The following is a 26,501-nucleotide window of genomic DNA, read 5'->3' on the forward strand; positions in this document are numbered from 1 at the left end:
ACAGAATGGTCCATGTTGGTCTCAACTGAAGTACTCCAAACATCTTGAAGTCTTGCTCATGAGTGATGGAGGCTGGTGGAAAATGGAACGGCGGTACGGCCATAGCTGTATTGCCTTAGTTTGTTGCAGCGTAAAAGGTTCTTGATGTAATAATGCATCTATGTAGCTATGTCCTAACCTTCTCCTATAGTTGGGAGATTTGGATCACGACCTAAAAAAAAGGAGTTACCAGAAATGGGCTTCCTCTGTAGGGTGGCTGGACTCAATAGGCGTGAGGATCTCGGAGTAGAGTCGATGCTCCTCCTCATTGAACGCAGTCAGTTGAGGTGGTTCGAGCTTTCGATTAGGATGCCTCCAGGATTTCTTCCGTTGGAGGTTTTCTGTCACGATCAGATGGATGGAGGCTCTAGGGTGAACCCAGATGTTCCTGGAAGGATTACTGCTGCTTTCCATTTGTACTTGGTACAAAAAGATACTGGAACTGCAGTGAACCTGTTTCAACTTCAGGTAGACTCTTCCATCTCTGTCTGTACTATTTTAATTTAGGGAAGGATACTTAATGAGCAGTGCACGTTTTCAGCGAACGTCAATGACGTAGCATGGATGAGCTCTACGGCGAAAGTGTCTGTGTTTTCGTGAAGGCTTGACGATCTTGTTTCTACAGGTCCACGTTTAGGTTCTTAGAATTTTGTTGCTGGAGCATAAATTTCTTCTGACATTTAGAGATGGTCTTTTTAGGAGATGGGGGTACTGGAGGAGGAATTGTAAAGAATTATGTTTTGTATAAACTAAGTGAAACTTATCTTCTTGGTTAATATTTTTAATAGTGTGAATGTTTATGAAGCATTCACTCTATTGTGATCCATTTTCTCGTTCCACAATTTTTGTGCTATTTCAAATCATAAATCAAAACGTTCAGCTCTTTCAGGACAATCCTGCTATGACTTTTGGTATAGGTGCAACTTTAGCTTTTTGAAATATTTAAACTTTTCTGCCATTTTTTCTCATAAAAATGAATTGAGCTCATTTTAAATCCTTCAACTCTTTAGATCTGTTTACAACCTTTTACTGCTCCTTTCACATTTTGTTCTGCTTCAGCTTCTTTGTGTAAAAAAATAAATAAAAATCTGCTACTTTCAGCTAATTTCAGCTGTTTATTCATCTATTTTGTGCTCCTTTCAGATTCTTTCTGCTTTCTACAACATTTTTGTGCTTATTCTAACTTATTTGAGCTAATTTCAGTGTATTTCGGCGTTTTGGTTTTATCTGCTATTTCAGCTACTATTTAGCTGTTTTTATGCTAATTTTAGTTATTTTTTTCAGCTAATTCCACATTTTTTGCACTAGTTTCGAGTTTTTTCAGCCTAATTCAGCACAAATGTGCTTTCTCCACTTCCTTCTCGTAACTTAAGCTTCTTTCTGATTTTTAGCTACTTTTCAGCTGTTTTTGCTTATTTCAGTCTTTTTTCATATATTTTTCACTTTTTTATGCTCATTTCCGCTTCTTTAAACCTTATTGTGCAAACTTGTTCTTTCTGCTTTATTCTGGTAATTTAAGCTTGTCTACCTTTTTAGCATTTTTTTTTTAGCTAATTTCAACTGTTTTCAAATAAATTAAAAGTTTTTCATGGTAATTTCTGCTACTTTCGGCTTTATTATCTTCTTTATGCTAATTTCAGCTCGTTATACTCCTTTCAGGTTTTTTTCTGCTAGTTTCAGTTTTTTCTGCTCTTTCAGCTACTATTCAGATGTTTTTATGCCTTTTATTAGCCTTTATGTTAATTCCACATTTTTAGCTCATTTCAGCTCTTTCCACTTCCTTCTGGTATTTAAAGCTTCTTTCTGCCTTTTCAGATACTTTCAGCTATTTTTTTTTTTTGCTACTTTCAGCTTTTTTTTAACTAATTTCCTAATTTTATGCTCATTTCTGCTTATTTAAACCTAATTCAGTAAATATGAGTTCTTTCTGCTTTCTTCTGCTAAATTAGTATTTTTCTTCCATTTCAGCTACATTTCAGAATGTAAATAGCTAATTTCAGCTGTGTTTTAGCAAGTTCTGCAATAAGCATTCACACTGCATTTTTGCAGGACATGCAGTTTCTCTAGTTATGCTTGATGCTAAAGTAGGAAATGGGCCAAAGAAGCATGTGGTAGAGAGCTGGTGGGGTTTGTAATCCTCTGAATGTTTAGGATTAATGTTGGCATGTAGTTCAAAAGGACACTGCGAGTGTGCAGGACTGTTTTTACTGTACGAAGAGGTCGCACTGTAAATTGACAGCAGCTCTATTTATACCTCACCGTCCTTCTTTACAGGATGTTTTGGTAGAGGAGGCGCGAGGCAGAGCAGCGTCAGCAGGACAAGTTAATGTCAGGCTGGATGAGGTCAGACTGAGCTGCAGAAACAGAGCGCTGGCCGTCTTTAAAAGCAAGGGACAATTACAGAAAAGGGTAACTTTGTTTGGTTCAAATGTTGGCATACTTTTGTTTGTTTGTTTTGTGAAATGAAATTCTCAAAAAGTAATAGTCTACAGTAGTCCCTCGCTACTTCGCGGTTCGACTTTCGCGGACTTGCTCTTTCACGGTTTTTCAAAGATTGAACACGAGAAAAAAATTTGTACAGGACCCACGATTGTCAACTTTAACATTACTCACGTAATAAAAAGTTATCAAAAAAATACTTGGGACAGGCGTCACCATTTTATAGTTTTCTCTCAATTAGCCTACACTGTATCCCCACTCAAAACAACTACATTTCCCAGAAGCCAACAGTGCCCCGTCCAAAAGCCCCGTTTCCTTCTGCTGAAATGGTGGGAGAGTTTTGATCTGATCCTCATTCAAAAAATGACTTTGGTGCCCAGCGGATGCAGAGAGCCGCATGGAACCGACCGGGAACCAAACCTCCAGACTCTTTGGTGAATCTGAGTGCCGCCCGCCGGCCCACAAGGTCTTCAGAGCAGGGAGGCGCTTCCCAGAGATCCAGCGTTCTCTCCGGCATTCTCTCGAGAGCCCACCAGAACTTCCATCCATCCAGATTTGGACTCCCATTTGATTGATCACTCCATCTTGATGTGGTCCTGTGATGGCCATCCGAAGATTCGGTTTCCTCCAAAAGCATTTTGGTGATCTAGGGGCTGCAGAGAGCCGCCCAGAACCAGCAGGCTACGTAGGCCTGTCACGCTAACAAATTTTGCTGGGCGATTTGTCTCAGAAATTATTGCGATAAACGGAAATATTGTTTGAAATTTGACAATAATTATTAATTATTGTCAAATTTAAGAAGAAATGTTGGTTAATTTTTGTGTGTAGTAACTTTTTTGACCACTGGATGGCAGTATAAGACTGTTTGAACTGAAGGATGGATAGTGAGGGTGCAAGTAGTTTGTCTCTTTAAGAAAAATGGGAGGGAGGCTCCTTGACGTGACATGGGCTGTCTCTCCTTCCTGTTTTTCGCTTCTCAAAATGGCGGACGCTCTGTGTGGTTCGAGCTCTTTAGCGTAGCGTTTTTCCACACAAAGCTTTTATTAAAAAAATCAGTAACAAGTTTTCAGCTTCTTTTGAAGAGAAAAAAAACTTTTTACACGAAGGCACGGGTTTCAACCGTGAATTTTGGAGCTTCGACAAGACGGAGGTTTTTTTCCCCCGAGGTCGGCCTGTTAGCTTAGCTCGTAGCTTAGCTTGTCAGCTTAGCTGCTTTGAACGATCCAAAAATGCGATGTTGGACGGTTAAAACAGATTTTAAAGAGAAAGGGAGGGGTCAGTGAAGAGCACCGGAGTTGAGCCTTTTGTCATCCAGTGTCTTCAGTAGAAAAAGAGAGACACGAAGAAACGATAAAGCCGTTAAATGAAAATGAGGTCGATAAGTTTAATTTATCATGCGATTAATTGAGTTATTGTTCATCACGACAGGCCTAAGGATACGTCTGCCGAAACCGAACTGAGTCAGAGCTGCTGTTCTGCAGAGCTGGGGAGTAAAATTTAGTAGCTACATATAAAGTACTGTATGTATGTTGTTAAAATGACGTAGGTTTATGAGTTTAGAACATTGCAAGAGTGTGGGAAGGGTTTCTAAAGCCTTCAAGTATATTGTTACGTCCACTGATTTCAAGGGGGTTCTCTTACTAGAGGACAACCTTTCTCCTCCTTTGCTTGTTTACAGGCCTGCTGTCTCACCATGCTGCACACCTGGGATCGCGTCCTCCTCATCAGTGGACACCATAAAAGCTTCAGTGATCCAGCGCCACGCCCCTTTTCTCCTTGGGCATTTCTACTTGGTTCTGAGCAGCGCAGTGTGGTTGGTTCTGAACTCTGTACAAAACATTTGAGCAACTCGGAGTTGATTTCTGTTAACTTCTGTGAACAGCTCTATTTAAGAAACCTTTTGTTTAGATGGGAAGTTTGATAGGGGTTCTCTGCCATTTTATTTTTAACTAACTTGTCTCCTGTTTTGTGGACAGCCAGGGAGCCTAGGAATTGTAGTTTTGTTAGATAAGAGGTGATTTTGTTTTCTAGCCAGAAGGGGCATTTTTTTGTTTGTTGTTTTGGCCTTGGAGACCCTGACGTTCATGGCTTCTCCTCTTCTCTGTAACGCCCAATAACTCTTACACAATTAAATTATTGTAATGCCAAGTTGGGTTGTTTTTGAGTTATTAGCTTTATGTTTAGTTTACAATTTTTCTCTTACACCTTGCACCTCCTAGACTTATTCCAAGGGTTGTAACAATATATAAACACTAACATAAATATAACGTTATTACTACCACTTTCTCTAGCCTCTGCGCCACCACTCCCCTAACTCCAACAGATCCAACAATATTCTGGAAGGTTTCATATTATTTACAGGGTTTGACCAAAACAAATGTCACCCTGTCCCTTTTCAGCATGAGATGACTCAAGTTTCAAACGGTGGTGTGACAACTGGTGGGCGACATGCTTCAAAGAGCACAAGGCGTTTTTATCTCATTATCTGATGAGCTTGAAATGCGTTTTTTTGTGCAGCATTCATATGTAAACGTGTTTTACGACCTTAAATTAGAACCTATAGCGTGATGGAGATCGGTATGCGACGATGTGCGCTTTCGTCAGTTCACGTTGTGGCTGAAGTGACACCGCTGCACCCTCGGTAGCCCCACAGTGGGACTATCGGCTCACGACCGTCAAGCCACGCGGCGAAGCAGAAGCGGCGAGCTCCAAAACAAACCCTCGACAGCTACGGCGGACACACGGTGTTTGTTGTGCATCCAACCCTGACCTGGCGCTGTCAGCACGTGACCTGAAATCCAAATCCCCTGTCACGCTCACGTTGGCTCTGAACCGTAAAGAAAGTGAAAGCTCTCTTGTTTGATGAGGCAATATAAAATTAAAAAGAACAAGTTTATGATTTCTCTTTTATAAAACTATAATTCAACATGACAGTGCAAAAGATGGATGATGTCATTCATTTAGTGGTCAGTGCCGCCCCCTGCTGTTCAACTGCAGTAACAACAACCTTTCTCTAAAGTGAAACATCTGCAGAACTTGAATAAAAGGACCCTCCAGTTTAATAATCACTGACCACTGAGTCTTGCGACAACCACTGCTGCCTATCCAGCTGCTCCAGCTGCCTCTTCAGGTGGAAAACCTCGTCCAACATTTGCCTGAGTAAGAAGGACACAGTTTTAAAGAGTTCAATATGTGAAAAAGTTAAAGCAAACCAAAGAAAGTGCATGCTTATTGCTGAAGAAATTGCTGAAAAACAGCTTAAATTAGCTAAAAACATGTTGTAATGTAGCCAAAAAGGAAAAACAAGCCCAAGTTAGCAGAAGAAAGCAGAAAGAATACATGTTTTTAATTAGATTTAAATAAGCAGAAATGAGCACAGAAATTATGAAATTAGCTAAAAAAAAAAACAATAAATAGCTGAAAAGTCAGAAAGAAGTCTAAAGTACCAGAAGGAAGTGGAAGGGGCTGAAATTAGATTTTTTTAAAATGTGGAATTAGCTGAAAAAGCTAAAATTAGCATAAAACCAGCTCAAAAGTAGCTGAAATATCAGAAAAAGCTGAAACTAGTAGAAGTAAGTGGAAAGGAGCATAAGGAGCTAAAATTAGCAGAAAAAAGTTAATTAGGCTGAAAGAAGCAGAAATAACCACTCAAAACTTGAATTTATCTGAAAACAGCTGAAATTAGCTAAAAAACGCTGAAAGCTAGCTGATAGGTTAGAACAAGTTTGAATTAGCAGAAGAAAGCAAAAATAACACCTTTGCCCAAGTAGGCTGAAAGAAGCAGAAATGAGCATAAAAGTGTGGAAATATCTGAAAACAGCTGAAAGTAGTTTTTTTTTTTAATTTGCACAAGGAAGCTGAAAGAAGCTGAAGCAGAAAAAAAATGTGAAAGGAGCAGTAAAAGGTTGTAAACACATCTAAATAGTTGAAAGATGGAAAATGAGCTCAGTTCATTTTATATGAGAAAAAAAATGGCAGAAAAGGCTAAATATTTTTTAAAAAAAGCTAAAGTTGTACCAAAACCAAAAGTCATAGCAGGATTGTCCTAAAACAGCTGAATGTTTTTATTATGATTTGTTGGAATAGCACAAAAACTGTGGAGCAAGAGCGATGCAGAAAAACGTACAGAAGAAAAATGGATCACAACAGTGTGATAAACATTCGCAGTTACCTGTGGGCAGCCTGAGCTCTGCTCACTTGGCAGTGGAGGCGTTTGACGATGGCTTCGTGGCGCCTGTTTTGGATCTAAAACGAGGAAATTACACCGTTTTATTACAAACTAAAAGAAAAACATTTATGCTTTGTAAAATAAAAAAAAGTCATATCCATTAGTGGTGTGTGATACTGCAAAATTTGGTATTGATTGATACCAAGTAAATACAGGTCCAATATATTGATACCGATACGATACTTTTAATAATTACAGTGAATTTTGATGATGTTTAAGTGTTTTGTGATTTTCCTTTTGGATCATTTATTAGTTAAAACCCAGGATAGAATTAGGCAAAGTTTATAAGTAAATAAAAAATACTTTACTGTAAAAAAAAGTTCGTTTTCTGAAAAAATAGAACAGTAACAAAACAATTTTCCCCATACCTTGTGATGGCTGGATTTTTTTCCCTTAAACAAAGTGCACAAAACGATCACTCAAGAACAAATTAAACCATTGTGCTCAGAAACTATGTTAATTAAATAAAAATGATCCCTTCACTGCACTCCTTTTCTGGATTTTTTTCTTAAATAAGCAAACTGTACATATCACACCGCAACAAACGTTACAAAACAGTCTAATATATTTAGGATATAAAGGAATAAAACAAAATTTCTCCTCTTAGGGGAATTTCTTTTCTGGGTTTGAAAAAATAATTACAAATCAAAAATAATTAGTGAATCAAGTGTAAATAGCAAAACAACCTCCAAAGCCTTGAGCTCAAAGAAATATTCCCAGAAGCCTCTCTGAGGGCCCTGCCTGCCTTTGCAGCGTCGCTCTGTGCAGCGAAGGGAGCGGCACTCACACACAGTCTGCTCGCATCCGCAGCCGTGCATACAGGAGAGAAACTGAAGCTAAAGTATCAATCTCCTTTCACTGGTATTGATCAACATCAATAACCATGTTGGTGTCGATATTTGAATCGATGCGCCCACCCCTAACAGCTGCACCTTTATATCTTTCTTTAACTGGACGTGAGTCTCAAACTCTTCCCTCAGCTCCTCTCTCCTCTCAGCTAAAGTCTTTCTCCTCTCAGAGATCTCCTTCTTTAGAGCGTTGACCTCACTCTGCAAAGACAAACGTGCGCACAAGTCAAATGGAGAATGCAAGAGGATAGACATCCGTTTATTTTCTCAAATAACTGTGAATGTTTATGAAGCTTTAACTCTATTGAGATCCATTTTTCTTCATTGTGTTTTTCAGCATCTTTCTCGTTCCACAATTTTTGTACTATTTCGACAAATCATAAATCAAAACGTTCAGCTCTTTCAGGACAATCCTGCTATAACTTTTGGTATTGGTGCAACTTTAGCTTTTTGAAATATTTAGCCTTTTTTGCCATTTTTTTCTCATAGAAAATGAATTGAGCTCATTTTTCCCGCCTTCAAATCTTTAGATCGGTTTACAACCTTTTACTGCTCCTTTCACAGCTTCTTTCAGCTTCCTTCTGCAAACTGAAACTTTTTTCAGCCACTTTCAGCTAATTTTAGCTTTTTTCAGCTGTTTTGTGCTTCTTTCTGATTCTTTCAGATAACTACATTTTTGTGCTTCTTGTAAATTCTTTCTGCTAATTTAAGCTTGTTATGCTCCTTTCAGCTTATTTCTGCAAGTTTAAGCTATTTTTGATATTTCAGCTAGTATTTAGCTGTTTTATGCTTATTTTAGCTTTTCTGTGAATTCCACATGTTGTGCTCTCATTTCAACTTTTTTCAGCCTAATTCAGCAAAAATTAGCTCTCTCCACTTCCTTCTGTTAATTTAAGCTTCTTTCTGCTTTTTGAGCTACTTTTAAGCTGTTTTTGTGATTTTTTTTTTTCAGATAACTCACTTTCTTGTGCTCATTTCTGCTTCTTTCAGCCTAAATGGACAAACATTTTCTTTATTCTGCTAATTTCAGCTTGTTCTTTCCTTTTCAGTTAGATTTCAGCTGTTTTAGCTAATTTCAACTGTTTTCAGATAAATTCAACTTTTTAGTTGTAATTTCTGCTACTTTCAGTCTAATTAGCTGCTTTCTGCTAATTTCAGCTTGTTATTCTCCTTTCAGCTTATTTTTGCTCATTTCAGCTTTTTCTGTTATTTCAGCTACTATTTAGCTGTTTTTGTACTAAATTTAGCCTTTTCAGCTAATTCTACATTTTTAGAACTTATTTCAGCTCCTTCCACTTTCTTCTGGTAATTTAAGCTCCTTTCTTCCTTTTCAGCAACTTTTCAGCTTTTTCTTGTTGCTAATTTCAGCTTTTTAAGCTAATTTCCTAATTTTGTGCTCATTTCTGCTTATTTAAACTTAATTCAGCAAATGTGTTATTTCTATTTCTTCTTCAAACTTAGACTTGTTCTTCCATTTCAGCTACATTTCAGCATGTTTTTAGCTAATTTCAGCTGCTTTTCAGCAAGTTCTTCACCAATAAGCATTCACACAGCATTTTTGCAGGAAATGCAATTCCTCTAGTTACCTTTGCTATCTGCACTGTGTTTCCATTTGGATTCTGCAAATCCTCCTTCAGCTGCTCTTTCATCTGCTTCAGCTTCTGGACCAGCACTTTCTTCTCCTCCAGCTCCTTGTAGACCTCCGTCTGGCTCACGGAGTGCAGAACAGCCGCTCTGTGACCCTTCATCTTGGCTCGGTAAGTGTCGAACGTTGCTAATACCAGGCGAGCCTTCTCCTTCTCCTCACTTATGACAATGTGGAGTTCTGTGTTTTCCTTGCGGACGGTTGCACAGCGATCATGCAGGTCTTTGATTTGCCTCTCCAGATGCTCCATCTCACCCTCCACCATCAGGACGTCCCGCTCTTTGGATCGTAGCTCCTGTTCTGCAGCCTCTCCTTTCTTTTCAACATCTGAAAGTGTTGCCTTGAAAAGAAAACAGCTGGTCAAACCGTATCCATCCAACGATCTTACTCACAACCAATCCGTTTATAGTCCAATGATATAAAATGTAGTTGTGTTGTAAAAATAATAATAATGACTGAACGTGTGTTTCTAAAACTGTCTGTTTAAAGATGGATGCACCTGCAGGGAAGAAAGCATCTTCCGTTTTTCTTTTAGGTCCTCATTCTGGGCGAAGCCATGCTGACTGACGTCTTCCACCACCTTGGTTAATAAAAAGTCCTGGGTTTCCTGAAATGCTGATTAAAAAAAATAAGAAACAAGAGAATTTACAAAGCTGACTTTTACTGTTGGTAGACACAACTTATAAAGAAATCATGTAGGGCTTTGATAGTTTGCCATAGTTTCTCTGTCTGGGCACTCAAGAGGGTCTACAGAGGTGATTTTAGCCTTTTTTGGGGGGGTGCTCAAGCATCCCTAAATTTTAACTCAGCACCTCTGAAAAATAAAGAGACCATCATTATGATGTTGTAAAGAAACTCACTTCACAAAGTTTAGATTCACCAAAATATTGAATAAATATGGAATAAATTATGGGCCAGTAAAATCTATGATTTTTTTTTTTTGCAAGTCTGATCCAAGATGCCGTCTGTCAATCAGTCCAGTAGGCTCGTCAGCAACTGACCAATCAGCGACCTCAATTTGTCCCAAAGGTAAATGCCCCTTACCTGCCCCTCTATTCACACAAGGGGAGCTGTTGGTCAAGCTACTTCTTGTTGCTCTCTAAAATAGTTATTGAGTCCAGTGTTTACTTATGAAGGTAAACGTAGATGTCTAAGAATACAGGAAATAGGCCTGTCACGATAACAAATTTTGCTGGGCAATTAATTGTCTCAGAAATTATTGCGATAAACAATAAAATTGATTGAAATTTGACAATAATCAGTAATTACTGTCAAATTTAGGAAGACATTTGAAATTTGTTTTGCATATAGTACCTTTTTTGACCACCGGATGGCAGTATAAAACAGTCTAAACTGAAGGATGGATAGTGAGAGAGCGAGCAGCGTGTCTCTTTAAGATAATTGGGAGGGAGGCCCCTTGACGTGACATGGGCTGTCTCTTTTTGGTTCTCAAAATGGCGGACGCTCGGTGTGGATTGAGCTCTTTAGCATAGCATTTTTCACACAAAGCTTTTAATTTAAAAAAAATCAGTAAACAAGTTCTCAGCTTCTTTTTGCAGAGAAAAACTTTTTTCAAGAAGGCACGGGTTTCAACCGTGAATTTTGGAGCTTTGACAAGACGGAAGTTTTTTCCCCCGAGGTCGGCCTGTTAGCTTAGCTCGTAGCTTAGCTTCTCAGCTTAGCTGCTTTTAACGATCCAAAAACATGAGTTTGGACGGTTAACATGGCAAAGAAACAAGAAAGGGAGGGGTCAGTGAAGAGCACCGCAGTTGAGCTTTTTGTCATCCAGTGTCTTCAGTAGAATGAGAGACACGAACAAACGATAAAGCCGATAAATGAAAATGAGGTCAATAATTTTCATTTACCATGCAATTAATGAATTTTTGTGTATCACGACAGGCCTAAAAGGAAATGGCATCTACTTTATGCAAAATCTTTTATGGGGGAGGACCCCCAGACACCCCCCCCACACACACACACACACACACACACAAAACATTGCAAATGCTTCTGACGCCAATGGCCACTGCGTTGTTCGAGAGCCATTGTCAGCACTGGGGGCTAAGCGCCCCTAAAGGGCAGATTCTAGAATCGCCCCTGGTCTACATATCAGGTTAGAGTTCATAACTGTCTTTTTTTTTTTCTTTAAAGAAACCTGCTATTTATTTCCTTAACTTGGTTATTTAGTTTCTAAGTTGTTGGGCCACTTAAGAAAAAAAAAAAGGAGTTTTTTTTCTAAATATCGTAATTTAAATGTAAATGACAGAAAAAAATATATACAAAGTTGAAAGAAAGCCTTAAACTCGACTGTATTTAGAGGTCACCCAATATGTTTTCTTTTTCTCTGCTCAATGACAATCAATCAAAATCAAGGCAAGGCTGATTACAATTTTTAATTTTTAAATAGTGGCAATTGCCACTTAAATTGTCCGACTTATTAATTGGTCTACCTCTAAATGTATTTGTTTATTTTGCTATAATTACTGTATCTGGTGGCTGTTATGGAGGATGGAATGTGACACAATTAAATCAATAAATACATAATAACTTTGTCACGTTTCACCCTCCATATATGTGACCCTAAAAACTCATTACATTACTTTAGCTGAAGCACTCCAAGGTGAAATTAATAACCCACCCTGCAAATTTTCACCATCATCATAACAACTAACCCAAATACTTAAATTGTTATTATGAATTTTCTGAAATGTTCATAATGTTAAACTAAGAAAATGACCAATAACAAAAAATAAATGTTAGAGATTGGCAATTAAAATATATATTAAATACAGTTCCGATAGTGCCACGGTTTTATTCTTAAATGTATTTTTAATAGACTAGTAAGCTAGTAGCTTCTCATAGCTAACTAGCTAATAAGGTTAGCATTAGCAAAAAAATAAATAAATAAACAAGGTTAGCATTAGCATTTTATACTTTTATTTTCAACACACACACACAAATACTTATTTGTTTTTATCTTACCTTTTGGGGATTCTGTAGTTTTTGACATAATGTTGGCAATGCTAGCTAACTTTTAGTTATATACGTAGGTGTGCTAGCACCGTTGACTTCTAGCTTAGCCACTGTATGAAACTAATTGCAGGGCAACATATTCATATTTCTTTAATTAGAAGGAGTCAAACTACATTACCCAGAGAGCCGTCCTTTCTTACGTTAAACTACATCCGGTTTATGCTAGCCAAAGTAGCAAACACATACATAAATACGTAAATATGTATATAGCTAATAATATTAGTTTAACTTTTTCAGCAATATTTTAGTAACTTTACTCATTAAAAAAAATTCCTCTAATGTTTGTCAGTCGCCGATAGCGCTTAGTCAAACTACAATTCCCAGAGTTCCATTCTGTAAGTTGAAACTGTATCCGGCTCACGCTAGCCGTAGCAGGGTTATTTCACTCTTGAGTGATACTTGTGAGCATTACTCGCTTAAATTTAATGAAATGTTCGCCATTCGCAGTTTTCGACTGTGTCCTTTTTGTATCCGCGTAGTTTCCCGCAGTGGAGGAGGAAATGGAGGATGGAGGGCTCTCATGAGTCACACCACCAGCCTGAAGTATGCTAACATGACCAAGGAACTGCAGCAGAATTGGGGTATAGTGGTACCAAAACGCCACTGTCAAAGGGATTTGGAGGATTTATACAACAATAATTCCGTCCAGAGGTACCTTCAGCAGCTCATGGAGGAGTTTAAACAAGTCAGTGAGAAGTTACAGCATGTCTTTCTCAGTGAATCAGACAGAAAAACACTGGTGAGGAAACATGCAGAGCTCCTGCCTTTGTCAAATGTCTGTGAGACGATTGAACAAGCCAGGAAAGACCTGGAAGAAGTTGTTTCATTACTGCAGAGTGAGTATAAGTTTTGACTGTCTGAATGTGTTTATTATGCTACCAGCTTAACAACTAGAGAAATTGCATTTCCTGCGAAAATGCAGTTAATGCTGAAAGACTTGCTGAGAAACAGCTGAAATGAGCTAAAAACATGCTGAAATTTAGCCGAAATGGAAGAACTAGCCTAAATTAGCAGAAGAAAGCAGAAATATTTGCTGAAACTGCTTTAAATATTCAGAAATTAGCAGAAATTTAAGAAAAAAAGCTGAAATTAGCCAAAAACGAATGGCTAAAAACTATCTGAAAGGCAGAAAAAAGCTTTAACTACTCATTGAAGGAAGCGGAATGAGCTCCATCCATCCATCCATTTTCTTCCGCTTATCCGGGGTCGGGTCGCGGGGGTAGCAGCCTAAGTAGGGAGGCCCAGACTTCCCTCTCCCCAGCCACTTGGGCCAGCTCTTCCGGGGGAATCCCGAGGCGTTCCCAGGCCAGCTGAGAAACATAGTCCCTCCAGCGTGTCCTGGGTCTTCCTCTGGGCCTCCTTCCGGTGGGACGTGTCCGGAACACCTCACCAGGGAGGCGTCCAAAAGGCATCCTAAACAGATGCCCAAGCCACCTCAACTGGCTCCTCTCGACGTGGAGAAGCAGCGGCTCTACTCCGAGTCCGTCCCGGATGATCGAGCTTCTCACCCTGTCTCTAAGGGAGAGCCCAGACACCCTGCGGAGAAAACTCATTTCGGCCGCTTGTATCCGAGATCTCATTCTTTCGGTCACAACCCAAAGCTCGTGACCATAGATGAGAGTGGGAACGTAGATCGATCGGTAAATTGAGAGCTTCGCCTTTTGACTCAGCTCTCTCTTCACCACGACAGACCTGTACAGAGCCTGCTTCACTGCAGACGCTGCACCTATCCGCCTATCGATCTCACGCTCCATTTTTCCCTCATTCGTGAACAAGACCCCAAGATACTTGAACTCCTCCACTTGGGGTAGGACCTCCTCCCTGACCCGGAGAGGGCACTCTACCCTTTTCCGGCTCAAGACCATGGCCTCGGATTTGGAGGAACTGATCTTCATCCCGGCCGCATCGCATTCGGCTGCGAACCGCTCCAGTGAAAGCTGTAGATCACGATCTGATGAAGCCAATAAGACCACATCATCTGCAAAAAGCAGAGACACAATCCTAAGGCCACCAAAACGGATCCCCTCAACACCTTGGCTGCATCTAGAAATTCTGTCCACAAAAGTTATGAACAGAATCTGTGACAAAGGGCAGCCTTGGCGGAGTCCAACTCTCACCGGGAACAAGCCCGACTTACTGCCGGCGATGCGGACCAGGCTCTGACACCGGTCATACAGGGACCTAACAGCCCGTATCAAAGGGCCCGGTACCCCATACTCCCAGAGTACCCCCCACAGGGCCCCCAGAGGGACGCGGTCGAACGCCTTCTCCAAGTCCACAAAGCACATGTAGACTGGTTGGGCAAACTCCCACGCACCCTCCAGGACCCTGCTGAGAGTGTAGAGCTGGTCCAGTGTTCCACGGCCAGGACGAAAACCGCACTGTTCCTCCTGAATCCGAGGTTCGACTATCCGACGGACCCTCCTCTCCAGAACCCCCAAATAGACCTTACCAGGGAGGCTTAAGAGCGTGATTCCCCTGTAGTTGGAACACACTCTTCGGTCCCCCTTTTTGATTAGGGGGACCACCACCCCGGTCTGCCAATCCAGGGGAACTTCCCCCGATGTCCACGCAATATTGCAGAGTCGCGTAAGCCAACACAACCCTACAACATCCAGAGCCTTAAGGAACTCCGGGCGAATCTCATCCACCCCTGGGGCCCTGCCACCGAGGAGCTTTTTAACCACCTCGGTGACCTCAGCACCAGAGATTGGAGGGCCCGACCCAGAGTCCTCAGGCTCCGCTTCCTCAGTGGAAGACGTGCCGGTGGGATTGAGGAGGTCTTCAAAGTATTCCGCCCACCGACCCACAACATCCCGAGTTGAGGTCAGCAGCACACCACTCCCACTATAAACAGTGTTGGTGGTGTACCGCTTTCCCCCCCTGAGACGCCGGATGGTGGACCAGAATCGTCTCGAAGCCGTGCAGAAGTCGTTCTCCATGGCCTCTCCGAACTCCTCCCATGCCCGAGTTTTTGCCTCAGCAACCACCCGAGCCGCATGTCGCTTGGACTGCCGGTACCCATCAGCTGCTTCCGGGGTCCCACAGGCCAAAAAGGCCCGATAGGACTCCTTCTTCAGCCTGACAGCATCCCTCACCGACGGTGTCCACCATCGGGTTTGAGGGTTGCCGCCGCGACTGGCACCGACAACCTTGCGGCCGCAGCTCTGGTAAGCCGCCTCGACAATAGAGGCACGAAACATGGTCCACTCAGACTCAATGTCCCCCACCTCCCTCGGAACATGTTCAAAGTTCTCCCGGAGGTGGGAGTTGAAACTCTGTCTCACAGGAGACTCTGCCAGACGTTCCCAGCAAACCCTCACAATACGTTTGGGTCTGCCAGGTCTGACCGGCATCCTCCCCCACCATCGGAGCCAACTCACCACCAGGTAGTGATCCGTTGACAGCTCCGCCCCTCTCTTCACCCGAGTGTCCAAGACATGTGGCCGCAGATCAGATGAGACGATGACAAAGTCGATCATCGAACTGCGGCCTAGGGCGTCCTGGTGCCAAGAGCACATATGGACACCCTAATGCTTGAACAAGGTGTTCGCTATTGACAATCCATGACGAGCACAGAAGTCCAACAACAGAACACCACTCTGGTTCAGATCAGGGGGGCCGTTCCTCCCAACCACACCCCTCCAGGTCTCACTGTCATTGCCCACATGAGCGTTGGAAGTCCCCCAGCAGAACAAGGGAGTCCCCAGAAGGTGCACTTTCCAGTACCCCTTCCAAGGACTCCAGAAAGGGTGGATAATCTGAACTGCCGTTTGGTGCATAAGCACAAACGACAGTCAGAACCCGTCCCCCCACACGTAGGCGGAGGGAGGCCACCCTCTCATGAGCTCCAAAAATGTGAAATTAGCTGAAAAAGCTAAAATTGGCATAACAACAGCTAAATAGTAACTGAAATAGCTGAAAGTAGCATAACTATGCTGAAACAAGCTGAAATTAGCAGAAAGAAGTTAATTTGTCTGAAACAGAAGTTATGAAAAACTTGACTTTATCTGAAAACAGCCGAAATTAGTAGAAAATGCTGAAAAGGTAGAACAAGCTTAAATTAGCAGAAGAAAGCAGAAAGAACAAATGTTTGCAGAATTATGCTGAAAGAAGCACAAAAAGTGGAAATTATCAGAAAAAGCTTAAATTAGCAAAAAAAACCTGCTGAAAAGTAGCTAAAAAGGCAGAAATAGGTTTAAATTACCAGAAGGAAGTGGAGAGAGCACATTTCGCTGAATTGGGCAGAAAAAAGTTGGAAATATTGCAAAAAATAAGCTAAAATTAGCATAAAGCAGCTGTAGCTGAAGTAAGTGAAACTTGCAGAAATGAGCTGAAAGGAGCATAAGAAGCTGAAATTAGCCGAAAAAAGTTAGAAGAAGCGCAAAAAGTTTGTAGTTAGCAGAAAGAATCTGAAAGGAGCACAACACAGATGTAAAAACAGCTGAAATTAGCTGAAAAGATTTTTTAATTTGCACAAGGAATCTGAAAGGAGCTGAACCAGAACAAAATGTGAAAGGAGCAGTAAAAGTTTGTAAACAGATCTAAAGATTTGAAGGAGGTAAAATGAGTTCAATTCATTTTTTATGGGGAAAAAAGTAGCAGAAAAGGCTAAATATTTCAAAAAGCTAAAGTTGAACCAAAACAAAATCATAGCACCCTTCTCCTGAATAAGCCGAACGTTTTGATATATGATTTGTTGTATTAGCATAAAAATTGTGGAAGAATAAAGATGCTGGAAAAACATAATGAAGAAAAATGTATCTCAATAGTGTGATAGCTTTATAAACAGTCACACAATAATACTATAACAATAAAGTGGCTATTATTGGCATATAAATACCTTGGAAAAGTCAGGGTGTTTTCATGCAAACAGTATCTGTATTAGTCCTAGATTTAAATGTGCACATCATGTTCTGCAGGTTCAGCTGGCTCCAAAGATGAAGACAAACATCTGACCCAGCTGCTCAAAGAGGAAGAAGCACAAATATCCAACAAAATTCAGGCCTTAAACAAAGCTGTGAGTTTTTTTCATCATATTTGTAGAGATTTGTCATTGATGGTGCTGGGCTCATATTTTCTTTCTGTGCAGCTGATCAAAGCTCTGGTCCCTGCTGACTCGCTTGACTCGAGTGACGTCATGTTGGAGGTTGTATCAGGACGGACAACTGGAGGTAAGAAAATAAAATGCTTTTGTTTTTTTTTTTCATCACCAGTTTGCAGTTAATTATTGTCATTGTGCTGTTCAATTTTTCCCGGAAAGTCATTTTTGTCCCATGTGGGGTGTATAACTCTGATATATATTAAGTACCAGTAATCCCTGTAATCCCAGTATCATATTCAAGTCTCTGTAGTAGAATATTGTGATACAGTTGATCATAATCTATTACAAAGACTTCAATATGATATTGGAATTACAGGAACAGCTCAAATGGTTTAAATCATATCTATCTGATAGATTCCAATTTGTAAATGTAAATAAAGAATCTTCATCATACACTGAAGTTAGCCATGGAGTTCCTCAGGGTTCAGTGCTTGGACCAATACTCTTTACCTTATATATGCTTCCATTAGGTAAAGTTATTAAACAGCATGCGATAAATTTTCATTGTTATGCTGATGGAGGTGGGAGTGCATCAAGGATGGACTCTGAGCCCCTTCTTGTTTGCTTTGGTGATGGGCCGACTAACATATGAGGTCAGGCAGGAATCCTTGTGGATGATGTTTGCAGATGACATTGTGATCTGTGGTGGGAACAGGTGGAAGAGAATTTAAAGAGGTGGAGGTATGCACTTGAAGGAAGAGGAATGAAAGTCAGCCGTAGTAAGACGGAGTACATGTGTGTGGAACAGTGAGGCTTCAAGGAGCAGAGGTCACAAAGGTGCAGGACTTCAAGTACTTGGGTCCACTGTCCAGGAAAATGGGGAGTGTCGTAAAGAGGTGAAGAAGAGAGTCTGGGCAGGATGGAGTGGATGAAGAAAAGTTTCAGGAGTAATTTGTGACAACAGGGTGTCAGCAAAGGTCAAAGGAAAAGTTTACAAGACAGTGGTAAGACCAGCTATGTTGTATGGTCTGGAGACAGTGGCATTGACAAAAAGACAGGAGAAAGAACTGGAAGTGGCAGAAATGAAGATGTTGAGGTTCTTCTTAGGAGTGACAAGGATGGATAAGATTAGGAATGAGATCATCAGAGGTACAGCACAGGTTGAACAAAAGTTAGAGAGACCAGACTGAGATGGTTTGGACATGTCCAGAGGAGGGACAGTATTGGTAGAAGGATGTTAGAAATGCAGCTGCCAGGAAAAAGACAATGAGGAGATATATGGATGCGGTTAGAGAGGACATGGAGGTAGTTGGAGTGAGGACAGAGGATGCAGAGGACAGAGTGAGATGGAGGAGGATTACTCGATGTGGAGACCCCTGAAAAGGGAAAAGCCAAAAGAAGAAGATGCTGATGACACACAATTATATTTGTCCATTAAACCCAATGAATCAAATCAGCTACTTAGACTACAAGCATGTCTTAACAACATAAAAACCTGGATGACACTTAATTGTCTGCCTTTGAACACAGACAAGACTGAGGTTTTAGGTTTTGGACTGAGCATCTATGGAATGAATTTTTCAGTCTTTCTCCCTCCTTGGATGGCATTAATCTGTCCTCCAGCTCTAATGTTAAAAATCTTGGTGTTATTTTTGATCAGGACATGTCTTTTATCCCCCACATTAAAAACATTAGAAACACCTTCCTCCTCCTGCGTAATATCACTAAAATGAGAAACATCTTATTCAGATTCAGATATTCTTTATTGTCAACAACAAAGTCCATGCTCATTACTCCAGGTATACAATCCAACATTTTTCAGTCAGGTCATCTGACTTTCTTTATTGTCGTTCCACCCCAAGTGGTGGAACGAAATTACGTACACAGGGTCCCAGTTTCATCCAACAATAAAATGTAAAAGAAAAACAGTAATAAGATCTAAGATGTGAACTAAGAAAAACATCAGATCATAAAAACGTTGAACACAATACGATGAACAGCAGCATCTTATCTATAAACGATGCAGAAAAACTGGTTCATGCATTTATCACATCTAGACTGGACTATTGCAATGGTTTATTATCTGGGTGTCCAAATACGTCTTTAAAACGTCTTCAGTTGATCCAAAATGCTGCTGCCAGAGTCTGAACTGGAGTTAGTGGGAGAGATCATATCTCTCCAGTTTTAGCTTCTCTCCATTGGCTCCCTGTCAAATCCAGAATAGAATTCAAAATCTTACTTCTAACCTACAAAGCCCTCAACAACCTAGCTCCATCTTAAAATACATATCTTATTGTTCCATCCTAACAGAGCACTTTGCTCTCAGACTGCAGGCTTACTTGTGGTTCCTAGAGTTTCCAAAAGCAGAACGGGAGGAAGATCTTTCAGTTATCAGGCTCCTCTCTTGTGGAACCAAGTTCCAGTTTCTGTCCATGAGGCTGACACATTGTCCAGTTTTAAGACTTTCCTTTTTGATAAATCCTATAGCTATGGTTGGCTTGTTATGCTGCTATAGACTTAGACTCCTGGAGGGCAAATTGACCTAATTTTCTTCAAATGAATCATTTTCATTTGATATTATTCCTATCTTAACATGTGATTTTCGACCTGCCATTGTGTATCTGTTCCTCTCAAACCCAGCTGGTCGAAGCAGATGACCGCTTGTCCCGAGTCTGGTTCTGCTAAAGGTTTCTTCCTCATGAGGGAGTTTTTCCTTCCCACTGTCGCCTTCATGCTTAAGATGAGAGTCTGTTATGGAGTTAAATTCAAAGCAGTCTGCTCTAATGTTAAGTTATTATTTTATATATATGAATGTTTCTGTTCAGTGCCCTGAGATGACTTCTGTTGTGACTCGGCGCTATAGAAATAAATTGAACTGGATTGGATTGTGGAGGAAGAAACATTTCCCAGAGAACCGATTCACCACAAACGCCAAGATGTAAGGCCTTTCATCTTAATAATAAATAATTAATTAAAATGGCAGCCGCTTAAAAAACACAACTTTAGCAGAAATCCAAATTGAATCAAATGTCGGATCATAACTTGTTGCATTATAGGTCCACTAAAAATAAATAAAACACACATTTGTGGGAAAATGCTGCAGCATGTCACTTATTCAAGACATTTAAAATGGTCCACGTTTGATTCTCAAGGGATAAATAATTTAACAAACAATATATTGAAAAAGTTCTTTTTTTAATTGTTTCTAATTGATGTTGCAATGCTTCATTTTAGGAGACATCTGCCAGCAGTTCACCAAAGAAATGTTTGACATGTACCAAGGCTTTGCCGGCTACAAAAACTGGAACTTTGAGGTTCTGAACTACACTCCTGCAGAGTACGGTACGATCCGAAAGAGCCTCGTATTATCAGAGCCCTCACCGGCGTGAGAGTGACTCGTGCACTGGTGCTCTCCCTGTCAGGTGGACTGCACCACGCAGCAGTCAGGATAGCCGGGGAGAAGGTGTACGGACACCTGAAGCATGAAGGAGGAACGCATCGGGTGCAGAGGATCCCAGAGGTGGGCCTCTCCTCCAGGCGGCAGTGCATCCACACAGGAACCATGACCGTCATCATCCTGCCGCAGCCGATGGAGGTGCTCCGGTCTCTGCGTCGCTTTCTCTACTTTTGTTTTTGTTTATTGGGGACTGCCACATTATTATCCACCTGAAAAGGGTCTCGCTCTTCTATAACCGCCACAGTGAGGTCACGTGACCTAGAGTGAAGAGGTGTCTGACCAAAACACTAATTAACTTTTGGAGCCATTTTGGTTCAAGATGGCTGCCACAGCTACGTCGGACTACTCAAAACTGGCTATAACTCAGTCATTCTTTGAGATATTGAGCTGAAATTTGGTGTTTGCGAGTTGTTATACATTCAAGGTCAAGGTTCTTTATTGTCATTCGCATCATATGTGGTGGAACGAAATTGTGCACACAGGGTCCCAGTTGCATCCAATAAAAGTATAAAATGTAAAAGAAAAACAGTAATAAGAGCTAAGATATGAACGAAGAAATAAGCTAAACTAAGAATACGCTCAGCACTAGTAGGACAAAAATAATACGCCGAACAACAGCAGCACGAACATGAGTCTGTGTGAGCAGATGAGTTTGATTGAACACAGCAGCGTGGAATAAATCAGCAGCATGGATAGTCAGCAGCACAAATTAGCAATCAAAGTGGCATTACAGTGATTTTTTTTTTTTTCACAGTGATTATTCTGGTTAGAGATTAATGAGTCTAACAGCCTCAGGGTAGAAGCTGTTCCTCAGTCTACTGGTTCTACACTTAATGCTCCTCAACCTCCTTCCTGAGGGGAGTGGGGCAGAAAGTGTGTGCTGGGTGAGTGGGGTCTTTCATGATGCAGGTGGCCCTCTTCTTGCATCTGGAGGTGTAGATGTCTGTGATGGTGTGGAGGCTGACCTAATGCGTTGAAATAAAAAAATCCAAGATGGCCGCCTTAGGTAAAAGCGATAAAATACGATAAATGGGCTATTTTAAAAGATACTGCGCTGAAATTTGGTGTGGTGGTACATGACAGCGATACACAACACATTCTGAATTCAAATAAAAAATTCAAGATACGGGGAGTTGTGGCTCAGAGGTTAGAGAAGATGGGCCTGTGATCGAAAAGTTGCAGGTTCAACTCCCCAGACTGACAAATGTGGGTGGAAAAGGTGAAGCACCCACACCTGCCTCCGCCCTCATTTTTCCCACTCTGGACCCTTGAGCAAGGCCCTTAACCCCCCCACCATCTGCTGCCAAAACAAGTCTCTCTTGAAAATGAGTTCTCGTGACTCAATGAGACTACCTGGATAAATAAAGGGTAAATGAAAAAATAAATTAAAAGATGGCCGCCTAAGCTAAAAATAAAAATCAGCGTCAAAGTTCATGCTCAATAATTCAGGTAAAAATCCCAACAAAGTTCAGTCAGTTCATCTGGATGTTTTATTTTTTTTTGGTTTAGACGTTTCGTCCTTCATCCAAAGGACTTCATCAGTCTGAGGAGCCACAAACAAACTCAGTCCCACAAGCAGCACACTCGCATAGTGGACTGACAGTCTGCTTTTGATAAGATGGTTTCTGGGGCCCCCGCCCTCCCCCCTGTCGACTCTTCTCAGGCAGCCATAGTTAAAGTGGTTCAAAACATCAAAGTTCATGCTCAATGATGATCTGACTGAACTTAGTTGGATTTTCTTCCTGGATTATTGCGCATGAACTTTGATGTTTTGAACCACTTTTGCTGTAGCTGCCTCAGAGGAGTCTACGGGGGAGAGGGTGGGCCCCGGAAACCATCTTATCACCAGCAAACTGGTTGGTCCACTATGTGAATGTGCTGCTTGTGGGACTGACTTTGTGTGTGGCTCTTTGGATTGATGAAGGACAAAACGTCTCAGCAAAACAAAACCATCCAGATGACCTGACTGAACCTTGTTGGACTATAAATCAACCTTTTTTTTTTATGAGATATTGAAATGATATTGCTGAAGTTTGGCACGGTAGCTGAGAACATTCCCCATCACATACTGAATCCAAATCAAAAATCCAAGATGGCCACCATAGCTTAAAAGAAAACATGACTATAGCTCATTGATTATAGCTCATTGATTATTTTTTGTCTCGTTGAGCTGACATTTGGTATAGTGGTAGCTGAGAGCGAACCCAATACATCAACTCAATTCTTTTTTTAAATGGCCGCAATGTGGCAGTCCCCATCAAAGTTTCTCCAGGAAGTTTCTAGTTAATAAACAAACCTGTTTTTGTTCAATAGCTGGACGTCCACATCGACCCAAAAGATCTGCATATCGACACGTTCAGGTCTCGGGGCGCTGGCGGCCAGAGTGTCAACACGACGGACAGCGCAGTGCGAATAGTTCACCTTCCCACAGGTAGAAGGGGTCGGAAGCTTCTCCAGACTTCCACGCTGTATTTCGTTCATTCCTTCTGTTTTTTTTATTGTTATTATTATTCATCCTCAACAGGAATCACGGCTGAGTGCCAGCAGAGTCGCTCGCAGCTCCAAAACAGAGACACCGCCATGCAAGTGCTCCAGACAAGACTCTACCAGAGCATGCTGGGTAAAGAGACTGAGCAGAGGCACACAGCGCGAAAGCAGCAGGTGAGGGGTGGACCCTGTGTGTGTTGGGGGGTAGATACTTTTTAAACCAGAGGCTTACGCTCAGGTTTCTGAACACAGGTGGGCACACGGCATCAGTCAGAGAGGATCCGGACCTACAACTTCAGCCAGGATCGTGTCTCCGATCACCGCACTGGATACAGCACAAGAGACATTAAGGTGAGATACGTAGGAAGGAGGGTTACACTAAAACTAAACAAGATGGACAAATTTGGTACAAAAGCTGGAAATTTCCCATTTTGTCTCATCAGCTTCATCTGATTCCTAAATATACAGTAGTCCCTCCTTTACCGTGGGGGTTACGTTCCAGACCCCCCCGCAATAAGTGAAAAATTACCAAGTAGGAATGCTATATTTATTTTAGTACTCATATATATTTTAAGGCTTTATAAACCCTTGCCACACTCTTGCAAAGTTCTAAGCTCTTAAACCTACATACCGTACTTTTTTGCTGTATAAGTCGCATCTTTTTGCATAAATTAGCATGCCTGCGACTCGTACGGCGAAGCGACTTATTTGTTTTTTCCCCATATTTATAACCCAATTTTTGGCAGAGATCTGACCATTTCATTCATTCTGACATGGAAAATATTGAACACTACCATTTTCAGCTGCTAGAGGGCACTCGAGGAATATGGCAAGCCAAGTGTCTCATTAATAGGTAAAAAGTGGCTATTAATGAGACACTTGGCTTGCCATAGAAGCCACCTTCGTCTTCGAACTCCTGGAGCAAACGTCAAATCAGCTGCATTTCAGCTGAGCAGCGAAATGCAGCTGGTTTGACCGTTAAAGTGCATTTATTAAGGAAAAGTTCAACTGTGAGACACACCTTTGCTATAATTTCGAGCAAACAAATACCGTATTTTTCGGCCTACATGTCACTTTTTTTTTTTTTGTGTGCATAATTTGCACGCCCTGCGACTTATAGGCCAAAGTGACATATTTATGGATTTTTTCCCATATTTATAAACCATTTTTTTGGCTGAGATATGACCTTTTTCATTCATTCTGACTGAAAAAAAAAATTGAACACTATCATTTTTCAACCACTAGATGGCAGCAGAGTAGTCAGGCATGCAGTTGTATCATGTAATAGGTAAAAGTGGCTATAATGACAAATTCAAAAAAGTTCAAGACAAAAACAACTGGACTTTATTTATTATACTTTATTATTTTTGTCTTGAACTTTTTTGAATTTACCATGTCCTGGATGACTGAGAATCTTCACCAGATATTAATGACACAATCAGCTTGCCAAAGTCTTCCACCTTCATTCTGCTCTCTGCTTGGAACCGTCAAATCAGCTGCGCCGCCCCGGCAAAATGCAGCTGATTTAACCATTAAAGTGCATTTATTAAGTAAATGTTAGTCTGAGACACACCTTTGCTTTTAAGTTGAGCAAACAAATAATTGTTTTTAAGTGTTAATCCTGTTAAATTCTTGTTAAAGACCTCCCGTGCACGCCCCAGCTGCCGCCATTTGGCAGCCAATCGATTTTTGGCACAACGCCGGCCCAGGTTTCCGGGTTGTCAGCGGTGATGTGTAATTGATGCGACGTATACGGCGAAGTGACGTATTTATGTTTTTTCCACTTTATCAGACATTTTTGGACTGATGCGACTTATATGGCGGTGCAACATGTACGGTGGAAAGTACAGGAACTTTAACAACATATACTGCACAGAACTGCAAAATTTTATGTGGCTACTTGGTCCGGTTCTGATGGGCTCTCTGCAGCCGTTGAGCTCCAGACGCTTTTAGAGAGAGCTGGACCTTCGGAGAACCAGCACAAAACCACACAATGGTCCAGATCGAGTCCAAATCCAGATGTAAAAAGTCCTGGTGAGCTCCGGAGAAAAACACCGGACCTCCCGCTCGAGAGGCCTCATGGGTCAGCAAGCAGCACTCAGATTGACCGATGAGGCTGGAGGTCCGGTTCTGGTCCATTTCCTGGTTGGTTCCGTACAGCTCTCTGCATCCACTGAGCACCGAAGTCACCATGAATCAGGACCGAACGTTTTTGGATCGGATCAAAACTTTCCCTTCATTTCATCAGAAAGCAACAGCTGCAAACACTGTTGGCTTCTGGGAAATGTAGTCCTTTTGAGTTGCGATAGTGTAGGCTTATTGAGAGAAAACTACAAAATGTTGGCGCCTGTCCGAAGTATTTTTTTCGTAAACTTTTTATCCCGTACTATCCCAATCACGTGAGTAATATTAAAGTTGACAATTATGTGTTGTGTACAATTTTACTTTGACAAACCGCGAAAGAGCAAGACCACAAAAGTCCAATTGCTCCTGTAAATCCATCTTCCATTCCAGGCCTTTAACTCATTCTAATATAAATTGGAATAGTAAGATTTTAGTCAGTTTGTAATTTTTTAAGACTTCTCAACACTACAGAGGTCAAGAAATATTCAGGCTTTGAGGATATCGAGTTATTTTCTTCATTTTTTCTTGGAAAAATTCAGGATTTCCGCTTCAACCTCAGAGGAACGGACAGTGTCTTTGGGTTAAATGAACAGAAGGCTTTTGTTCCTCAAGTATATTTTATGAATTTAACACAGTACAGATTAGACAGCTGCCTGTGTGTATCGGGTATGATGCACTGCAGAGGAGTTGAATGAATTTTTAAACGTTTGTTGATCAATTTTGTGATGCTTTGTTGATTTCTGCTTCTCACAGATTCCTTCCTTTTTTTAAAAATTTTCCTTTTGTATCAAATTTACGATCGTATATCGCTCCCGGATTTAAACTCGTGCTAGTTCTAATTGATCACAGAATTTTCAGAACGTGCGGATTTTGAATGGAGGCGTTCCTTTATTTTAATAAGAATTGATGTATTTTCTGATTTCCCTCTCGCATGCTGTGCTTTGTGCTCAGGAGTTCATGAGAGGAGGCGAGGCCCTCGAGGATTTGATCTTGGATCTACTGGAACACTCGGAACGGGAGGCTCTGATCCAGGCGGTGGAGAGCAGCGTCGGTTGTCCTCCATCAGAGTTGGGAAAGCCTTCAGACTGACAAATGCAATTTATGTTTATGCAAATGTCAAACTTCAAAAACGGAAGAACTAACTTAATTCTTATTTT

At 41.1% G+C, this 26,501-nt stretch overlaps 2 protein-coding genes across 2 annotated transcripts; one reads left to right on the forward strand and one right to left on the reverse strand.

The window, feature by feature from the left end:
* Positions 1-5,536: 5,536 nt before the first annotated feature.
* LOC119429093 (coiled-coil domain-containing protein 122-like) lies at positions 5,537-12,209 on the reverse strand. The gene is made up of 6 exons (XM_037696811.1): positions 12,182-12,209; positions 9,699-9,814; positions 9,141-9,539; positions 7,639-7,755; positions 6,650-6,723; positions 5,537-5,633 (listed from the first exon to the last, which is right to left on the reverse strand). Exons 1-6 carry the CDS (start codon positions 12,207-12,209, stop codon positions 5,537-5,539), a joined length of 831 nt encoding a protein of 276 aa, XP_037552739.1.
* A 403-nt stretch (positions 12,210-12,612) lies between these two features.
* On the forward strand, positions 12,613-26,501 carry mtrf1 (mitochondrial translational release factor 1). Its single transcript, XM_037696554.1, has 9 exons — positions 12,613-13,068; positions 17,155-17,252; positions 17,325-17,406; positions 20,511-20,618; positions 20,699-20,871; positions 23,047-23,164; positions 23,258-23,394; positions 23,473-23,571; positions 26,296-26,501. The coding sequence occupies exons 1-9, from the start codon at positions 12,663-12,665 to the stop codon at positions 26,431-26,433; spliced, it is 1,359 nt and encodes a 452-aa protein (XP_037552482.1). The 5' UTR covers positions 12,613-12,662; the 3' UTR covers positions 26,434-26,501.

This window comes from Nematolebias whitei, chromosome 23, assembly GCF_014905685.2.
Source record: "Nematolebias whitei isolate Nwh7 chromosome 23, NemWhi1, whole genome shotgun sequence".
NCBI classification, from domain to species: Eukaryota; Metazoa; Chordata; class Actinopteri; order Cyprinodontiformes; family Rivulidae; genus Nematolebias; species Nematolebias whitei.